Source organism: Micropterus dolomieu, linkage group LG03, assembly GCF_021292245.1.
Source record: "Micropterus dolomieu isolate WLL.071019.BEF.003 ecotype Adirondacks linkage group LG03, ASM2129224v1, whole genome shotgun sequence".
Lineage (NCBI taxonomy): Eukaryota > Metazoa > Chordata > Actinopteri > Centrarchiformes > Centrarchidae > Micropterus > Micropterus dolomieu.
Window position 1 is genome coordinate 35114832 of NC_060152.1, and position 9728 is coordinate 35124559.

Consider the following 9728-nt stretch of genomic DNA (forward strand, 5'->3'; position numbering starts at 1 on the left):
AACACACCTGCAACACACCTGCAACACACCTGCAACACACCTGCAACACACCTGCAACACACCTGCAACACACCTGTAACACACCTCAACACACTGTAACACACCTGCAACACACCTGCAACACACTGTAACACACCTGCAACACACCTGTAACACACCTGCAACACACTGTAACACACCTGCAACACACTGTAACACACCTGCAACACACCTGCAACACACCTCAACACACTGTAACACACCTGTAACACACCTGCAACACACCTGCAACACACCTGCAACACACTGTAACACACCTGTAACACACTTGCAACACACCTGCAACACACTGTAACACACCTGCAACACACCTGCAACACACCTGCAACACACCTCAACACACTGTAACACACCTGCAACACACTGTAACACACCTGTAACACACCTGCAACACACCTGCAACACACTGTAACACACCTGCAACACACCTGTAACACACCTGCAACACACTGTAACACACCTGCAACACACTGTAACACACCTGTAACACACCTGCAACACACCTGTAACACACCTGTAACACACCTCAACACACTGTAACACACCTGCAACACACCTGTTACACTCTGTATAGATATATTTATTACTGTAGATATTTTCTGAGTAGTTGTTGTTGGAAAGAGTTTTATTTGCGGGACACATGAAGTCAGTCTGTGACTCTCATCTGATTGGTCAGGTTACTATGGAGACGAGATGAACGCCATCATCCTGTTCACCTCCTGCTACCTGCCGGAGAACACGGTGGAGGACTATGAGTACGTCATGGACAACCTGTTCAGGTGAGTTGACACAGTTGAAACCGGAGAATATGTAAACATGACGTCCACCCGTCTCGGCATGAACGAACTGTGAATGATGTTGTTTGTGTGTTTGTGTGTCCTCCTGCAGGTATATTGTGGGCACGTTGGACCTGATGGTTTCAGAGAAGTACATCCTGGTCTACCTGTGTGCCATGGCTCCCAGAAACAAGCTGCCGGCCATCAAATGGCTCCACCAGTGCTACACCTCCATCGACCGCAGGTACGCTGCTTTCACTGTCACGCTGACGTTGTTACCGGAGTCTGACGTTTGGGGAGTTTCTGTAAATATCCCGCATAAATAAAACAGGAAATGAGAAAGAGTCCCAGCTTGTTTCTGTGTGTCCAGGCTGAAGAAGGACCTGAGGGGGCTGCTGGTCGTCCATCCCGCCTGGTACATCAGAGCTCTCATCACTGTGGTCAAACCCTTCATCAGGTCTGCAACACACACACCTGTTCATCTAGCTCACCTGACTACACATAGACTGAGGGTTTAAACTCACGGCACATCCCAGTTCTCTTATTTTACGTTTTCTTGCTTCTCGCTTCAACCGAAAGGCGTTCTGGTCGGCCATCTTGCAGGCCGTGCCAAAGCTCTTATTTCTGCTCTGAGGATCGAGGAGACGCGTCCTGACACGCCCCCTTGTTGGATATAAGTTATTGATTGAACGCTGCAGCTGATCACATACAGACGTCGCTTCAGAAGACGCTTCAGAGGAGAGAAAGCCTCTGAAATGTTGACGGAACTTAAAAAGGCGGAAGTACAGCGCCCGGACCGTCTGTGGTGCATAACAGAGACCAGTGTTCCCCCTGTGTTCAGCACACCACCGCTGCAGAATGAATAACCTCCCTGCTTAAATGTCACACAATCATTAGTATCAATGCACAAGTGATGATTTTAACTCGCACACTGTGCGAGCATGGCGACATTGAACGCCTGGCAGCTGTGAGGCCGAGCAAATGAGAGAGAGCGAGCGGCAGAACGTGACGGTGAAAGTTAGCGGAGGAAAATATTAGCAGGAAGTTTCAGTCTGGCAGTAAAGCTGCAGTGTGTCTGTTCATAAAGCCTGTCGTTTCCCCAACAGCTGGAAAGCTAAAGGCGGTTAACGCGAGATGCCCACCCCTCGACAATACGATCGACTTTAATCATCAATAACTGTTTAGTTTTCCAACAGAGAAATCTCACAGCCCTGCCAGTGTAGATGGAGACCACCCTGAAACATGAAACACCCTCAGAGATTGTAAAGAAGAGAACGTATAAATTATTTACACACATTGAAAGGTTGTAATTTCAACATCACTTCTGAATCAAACGGCCTCTCATCTGTCCTGCACATCCTGTTTCACAGCTGCTAGTTGTTCAGATGTTTTCATTGAAGGAGGACAGGATGGGATCTATCGTTGTGTTTTTGTTTTGCACCGTGGCTTCACGTTGGTTTCGAGAATCGAAGAACTTTACTGGTTATCGACCGCTACGTTTCTGGTATCGTGACATCCCTAACATAGAGACGGCACACACCAAGAACACTAATGTCCTCTGTCCTGTTCCTGTCCGGTTCCTGTCCACTGACTCTCTGTCGTCCACAGCGAGAAGTTCAGCAGGAAGATTCGGTTCATCCAGACTCTGCAGCAGCTGTCTGAGATCATCCCCACAGAACGCCTGCAGATCCCCGACGCAATACGACAGTAAGAACGCCGCTGCTACTGTCCACTTCTACTGTCTGGTTCTTGTTCTACTGATTGTTCTACTGTCTGTTCTACTGATTTTTCGACTGTCTCTGTTCGACCATTGATGTGCGACTGTCTCTGTTTGACTGTCTCTATTCTACTGTCTCTGTTCTGCTGACTGTTCTGCGGACTGTTCTGCGGACTGTTCTACTGTCCACTTCTACTGTCTGGTTCTTGTTCTACTGATTGTTTGACTGTCTCTGTTCGACCATCGCTGTTCTACTGTCTCTATTCTACTGTCGCTGCTCTACTGTCGCTGTTCTACTGTCTCTGTTTTGCTGACTGTTCTACTGTCTCAGTTCTACTGTCGCTGTTCAACTGTCTCTGTTCAACCAATGTTGTTCTACTGTCTCTGTTCGACTGTCTCTGTTCTGCTGACTGTTCTACTGTCTCTATTCTACTGTCGCTGCTCTACTGTCTCTGTTCTACTGTCTCTGTTCGACTGTCTCTGTTTTGCTGACTGTTCTACTGTCTCAGTTCTACTGTCGCTGTTCAACTGTCTCTGTTCAACCAATGTTGTTCTACTGTCTCTGTTCGACTGTCTCTGTTCTGCTGACTGTTCTGCTGACTGTTCTACTGTCGCTGTTCTGCTGTCTCTATTCTACTGTCGCTGCTCTACTGACTTTGTTCGACCGTCTCTGTTCGACCGTCTCTGTTCGACTGTCTCTGTTCTACTAACTGTTCTACTGTCGCTGTTCTACTGTCTCTATTCTACTGTCGCTGCTCTACTGACTCTGTTCGACCGTCTCTGTTCTACTAACTGTTCTACTGTCGCTGTTCTACTTTCTCAGTTCTACTGTCGCTGTTCAACTGTCTCTGTTCAACCAATGTTGTTCTACTGTCTCTGTTCGACTGTCTCTGTTCTGCTGACTGTTCTACTGTCGCTGTTCTACTTTCTCAGTTCTACTGTCGCTGTTCAACTGTCTCTGTTCAACCAATGTTGTTCTACTGTCTCTGTTCGACTGTCTCTGTTCTGCTGACTGTTCTACTGTCGCTGTTCTACTGTCTCTATTCTACTGTCTCTATTCTACTGTCGCTGCTCTACTGACTCTGTTCGACCGTCTCTGTTCTACTAACTGTTCTACTGTCTCTATTCTACTGTCTCTATTCTACTGTCACTGCTCTACTGTCTCTGTTCGACCAATGTTGTTCTACTGTCTCTGATCTACTAACTGTTCTACTGTCTCTATTCTACTGTCGCTGCTCTGCTGACTTTGTTCGACTGTCTCTGTTCTACTAACTGTTCTACTGTCTCTATTCTACTGTCTCTATTCTACTGTCACTGCTCTACTGTCTCTGTTCGACCAATGTTGTTCTACTGTCTCTGATCTACTAACTGTTCTACTGTCTCTATTCTACTGTCGCTGCTCTGCTGACTTTGTTCGACTGTCTCTGTTCTACTAACTGTTCTACTGTCTCTATTCTACTGTCTCTATTCTACTGTCACTGCTCTACTGTCTCTGTTCGACCAATGTTGTTCTACTGTCTCTGATCTACTAACTGTTCTACTGTCTCTATTCTACTGTCGCTGCTCTGCTGACTTTGTTCGACTGTCTCTGTTCTACTAACTGTTCTACTGTCTCTATTCTACTGTCTCTATTCTACTGTCACTGCTCTACTGTCTCTGTTCGACCAATGTTGTTCTACTGTCTCTGATCTACTAACTGTTCTACTGTCTCTATTCTACTGTCGCTGCTCTGCTGACTTTGTTCGACTGTCTCTGTTCTACTAACTGTTCTACTGTCTCTATTCTACTGTCTCTATTCTACTGTCACTGCTCTACTGTCTCTGTTCGACCAATGTTGTTCTACTGTCTCTGATCTACTAACTGTTCTACTGTCTCTATTCTACTGTCGCTGCTCTGCTGACTTTGTTCGACTGTCTCTGTTCTACTAACTGTTCTACTGTCTCTATTCTACTGTCTCTATTCTACTGTCACTGCTCTACTGTCTCTGTTCGACCAATGTTGTTCTACTGTCTCTGATCTACTAACTGTTCTACCGTCGCTGTTCGACTGACTCTGTTCGACTGACTCTGTTCGACTGTCTCTGTTCTACTGTCGGTGCTCTACTGTCTCTGTTCGACCAATGTTGTTCTACTGTCTCTGTTCTGCTAACTGTTCTACTGTCGCTGCTCTACTGTCTCTGTTCGACTGACTCTGTTCGACCGTCTCTGTTCTACTGTCTCTGTTCTACTAACTGTTCTACCGTCGCTGTTCTACTGTCTCTATTCTACTGTCGCTGCTCTACTGACTTTGTTCAACCGTCTCTGTTCTGCTGACTGTTCTACTGTCGCTGTTCTACTGTCTCTGTTCTACTGTCGCTGCTCTACTGACTTTGTTCAACTGTCTCTGTTCGATCAATGTTGTTCTAATCTCTCTGTTCGACTGTCTCTGTTCTGCTGACTGTTCTACTGTCTCTGTTCTACTGTCGCTGCTCTACTGACTTTGTTCAACTGTCTCTGTTCTGCTGACTGTTCTACTGTCTCTGTTCTACTGTCTCTGTTCTACTGTCGCTGTTCTACTGTCGCTGTTCTACTGTCTCTGTTCTACTGTCGCTGCTCTACTGACTTTGTTCAACTGTCTCTGTTCTGCTGACTGTTCTACTGTCGCTGTTCTAATGTGGTTCTCTTTTTGTGGTTCTCCCGCACTGTAAACTGCGGTTGATGTTGAACTGTCGCTTGTGTCCTGCAGGTTTGATGAGAAGCTGAACAGATGACGATCACAGACTGGATCGATCCTAAACGTCAGAGGTCATCAGACTGAGCGCCTCCTGCTGATGACCTTTGACCTCCTGCCTGTACAAAGACTCTGGGTTTATTTATACTGTCTATCTTTAATCAGGGCGGGGCCGTCTGGTTCTCCTGCAGCTTCGGACTCATTTCAGCTCTGAACCTTTAAGCCGCCATGTTCTATCCTAAATGGTCAAACTGGGCACAGGTCGGTGGTGTACCTGTGACTCCACCCCCCACCCTGTGTCAGGTAGATGGAGCTCAGCAGCTCATTTTAAACTCTGCAGGAACCAACCTGTCTTTAAAGGAACGTGTTAGTCTGCTGCTCCTGCAGGTGTGTTGATGATGTCGCCTGTAGAACGACCTCCGTCTGTCAGCTGCAGCAGGGAGAACAGATGTTTCTGTATCAGCACCTGTTGCACTAACGTACCTGTAATAAAAGTATCGATCAAACCTTTTTACCAGATCACCCCTGTTCTTCACAGCTTCAGTATTTTACTACAGAAACGGTCCTGACAGAGGAACGAATGTTCCTGTTGCTCTGCAGAGACGCTGTGAACGTTCAAAGACTCAAATCCTTTTAAAACACGACCAACAGAGCCACTGATCAATCTGCAAGATTTCTGTTCATTAATAAAACAGAATCAGCGTTCATTTAAACGCCTCGGCCGGTTGAAATGCTGTTTTATAAAAGTTTTCTCAACTCTGGTGAGCTGATGAGCGACTTGTATTTTTATACATTGATGTATTTCTTTCTTGTTATTGTTTGTATCATGATACAAACAATAACTTTGGGTCAAATTCAGTCCAGGTCAGTAAAATCCTGAAACATGACATTTTATTCTGTTATGCACACAAGATAAAAAATCTTTCAGGACTTTGAGGTCTAAAAAGGTTTGTATGCTCCTGAAACAGTCTGAAATGCAGCAGCAGATGTTTCCAGGTGAGTTTCTCTTTCTTCATCACCTGAAGAAGAACATCAGATGGTGGGCGTCAGGAACAAACTGAGTCTCTGTTCAAAGTTCATTTGATGAACTGAGATCAGCTCCTCGTCAGTCCAGCAGAGGGCAGCCTGTTCCCACGAACACCTACAGTCCCTGTAGGTTTCCTAAAGACACATGTTAGACATTTAAAGAGCTTTTTAGCCTCTTTACAGTTTTTCTTGAGTAGTTTTAAAATCATTGTAAAGATCCTCTAAGTGAATCTAGTTTAGGCCTTTAGTGTGTTCAGTTTTTTCCAGCTCTTCAGGCTCCATGTTTTTATGGATTTATTTTATGTCAGGACGCCTCAAGGTTTGTTCTGTAAGGCTCACTGTAATCTGTTTGGAGTCTGAACTCCAACGTGATGTTGATAATAAGGTTCTTAAACTTATCATTAAAGCATGAACTTTCACTCTCAACCTTAGAAATAGTTTTGTCCTGTTGCGTTTTCAGATTTTGAGAAAGGAGAGGCTGGGTCCAAGTGAAAATTAACAAAAAGATCTAATTAAAAGTTAGTGAATAAAGAGATGGCATTACAGAACAAACAAATAACACTGCAGTGGACTGAAAAGTTGTTCCTCTTTTCAGATTTACAGCTTTCAGTCCTGATTCTGACAAAATGAGTTGTTAATATCCTCCAGGTATGTGGGCGGGTCCTTTTTCCTCCAAATGGCTCAGGACCATAGCCATTGGTCGTTTGGTTACTTCTTCGTCACCCAATAAGGAAGGGTGTACCTTTTATTGTTCTACATTACTTTTGGTCAAACTAAAAGAGTGCCGATCCCAGACATGAAACCCCCCAGTCTGCAGGAAGAAACAGTCTTTTGCTCTAAACTAATCATAGAGATCAACAGGGCTTGTCTACAAAATGGTGGACACCCCATCTTAAGTGTCAATGAAACAGTTAAAACAAAAGAGTCCTTCTGGCACTAAACAAAGAGGTGTCAGTTTTCTTCACATTACAAAGAGGAGACAAACAATGGTTTAATCAACACTTTGATGCAATCGTCTGGCCTAAAACCCAGCAGGTTACATTTAAAGAAGACAGAGGACACTGAAAAACCTTTGGTAAGAAATATCAGCTTTGTTGTAACTTTTCAAACTCTACAGTTCCAATGCAGTCTACTATTGTTTAACAGAACTTTTAATGAATATTCTCAAGGTATCCAACGAAGGTTAAAGTCAAGGGCAACTGGACTTGGTTGAAGATAACGAACCAGCGGTATCGACGATCCTGGCAAATGACCCCGCTGAGGTTAAATAGCTGAGTTTTCCTACCAGTCAGTCAACTGAAGAAGTCCTTTGGATGAGGGACGAAACGTCTTCTAGTATCTTCAACCAAGTCCAGTTGCCCTTGATTTTAACCTTCATTGGATAACTATGACCTGGATGACTGAGAATCTTCACAGACATTCTCAAGGTAAAGTTTTACTTTTCATGCTGAAATTACAAGAAGTCCTGAAAGTGACAGTGAAGTCCCTTAGTTTCATTTTCTGACCCGCTGTTCTTTCACTTTACAGAGATCCAATTAACCATCAAAGTACTGAAACAACTGGTCAGTGATTTCAGACAGACGTAAACAAAAAGCAGCTTCTCATTTTGTTGACAACCAATGATTTTTCTGGAATGAGAGCTGTCGCTAGCAGATTTAGTCAGCTGTAGTTTGTTAATGAATTAATCTAATGTTAAATCCATTAGCTAGGTCAAACTTTCGTCTGTCTCTAAACAAGAACCCTAAAAGAGTAACTTGGTGGCTACATACATGGTACCATGCTAACTTAACAGACTGAGACTAAAGCTAATGTGTCCCAGTCATAGATGGTCCCTAAATGGTCCCTAAAGCTAATGTGTCCCAGTCATAGATGGTCCCTAAATGGTCCCTAAAGCTAATGTGTCCCAGTCATAGATGGTCCCTAAATGGTCCCTAAAGCTAATGTGTCCCAGTCATAGATGGTCCCTAAAGTTAATGTGTCCCAGTTATAGATGGTCCCTAAATGGTCCCTAAAGTTAATGTGTCCCAGTCATAGATGGTCCCTAAATGGTCCCTAAAGCTAATGTGTCCCAGTCATAGATGGTCCCTAAAGTTAATGTGTCCCAGTTATAGATGGTCCCTAAATGGTCCCTAAAGCTAATGTGTCCCAGTCATAGATGGTCCCTAAAGCTAATGTGTCCCAGTCATAGATGGTCCCTAAAGTTAATGTGTCCCAGTCATAGATGGTCCCTAAATGGTCCCTAAAGCTAATGTGTCCCAGTCATAGATGGTCCCTAAATGGTCCCTAAAGCTAATGTGTCCCAGTCATAGATGGTCCTAAATGGTCCCTAAAGCTAATGTGTCCCAGTCATAGATGGTCCCTAAATGGTCCCTAAAGCTAATGTGTCCCAGTCATAGATGGTCCCTAAAGCTAATGTGTCCCAGTCATAGATGGTCCCTAAATGGTCCCTAAAGCTAATGTGTCCCAGTCATAGATGGTCCCTAAATGGTCCCTAAAGCTAATGTGTCCCAGTCATAGATGGTCCCTAAATGGTCCCTAAAGCTAATGTGTCCCAGTCATAGATGGTCCCTAAAGTTAATGTATCCCAGTTATAGATGGTCCCTAAATGGTCCCTAAAGCTAATGTGTCCCAGTCATAGATGGTCCCTAAATGGTCCCTAAAGCTAATGTGTCCCAGTTATAGATGGTCCCTAAAGTTAATGTGTCCCAGTCATAGATGGTCCCTAAATGGTCCCTAAAGTTAATGTGTCCCAGTCATAGATGGTCCCTAAAGTTAATGTGTCCCAGTTATAGATGGTCCCTAAAGCTAATGTGTCCCAGTCATAAATGGTCCCTAAAGTTAATGTGTCCCAGTCATAGATGGTCCCTAAAGCTAATGTGTCCCAGTCATAGATGGTCCCTAAAGTTAATGTGTCCCAGTTATAGATGGTCCCTAAATGGTCCCTAAAGTTAATGTGTCCCAGTCATAGATGGTCCCTAAATGGTCCCTAAAGCTAATGTGTCCCAGTCATAGATGGTCCCTAAATGGTCCCTAAAGCTAATGTGTCCCAGTTATAGATGGTCCCTAAAGTTAATGTGTCCCAATTATAGATGGTCCCTAAATGGTCCCTAAAGTTAATGTGTCCCAGTCATAGATGGTCCCTAAAGCTAATGTGTCCCAGTCATAGATGGTCCCTAAATGGTCCCTAAAGCTAATGTGTCCCAGTCATAGATGGTCCCTAAATGGTCCCTAAAGCTAATGTTTCCCAGTCATAGATGGTCCCTAAATGGTCCCTAAAGCTAATGTGTCCCAGTCATAGATGGTCCCTAAAGCTAATGTGTCCCAGTCATAGATGGTCCCTAAATGGTCCCTAAAGTTAATGTGTCCCAGTCATAGATGGTCCCTAAATGGTCCCTAAAGCTAATGTGTCCCAGTCATAGATGGTCCCTAAATGGTCCCTAAAGTTAATGTGTCCCAGTCAT

At 44.3% G+C, this 9728-nt stretch overlaps 1 protein-coding gene across 1 annotated transcript; it reads left to right on the top strand.

Moving 5' to 3' along the window:
* Positions 1–715: 715 nt before the first annotated feature.
* On the top strand, positions 716–5760 carry bnipl (BCL2 interacting protein like; the record flags this gene model as incomplete). The annotated part of the gene is given in 5 exon segments (XM_046043896.1): positions 716–818; positions 928–1059; positions 1186–1272; positions 2424–2522; positions 5257–5760. Coding segments are annotated over 5 exon segments (446 nt in total), but the record flags the coding sequence as incomplete, so codon positions are not given.
* Positions 5761–9728: the final 3968 nt, after the last annotated feature.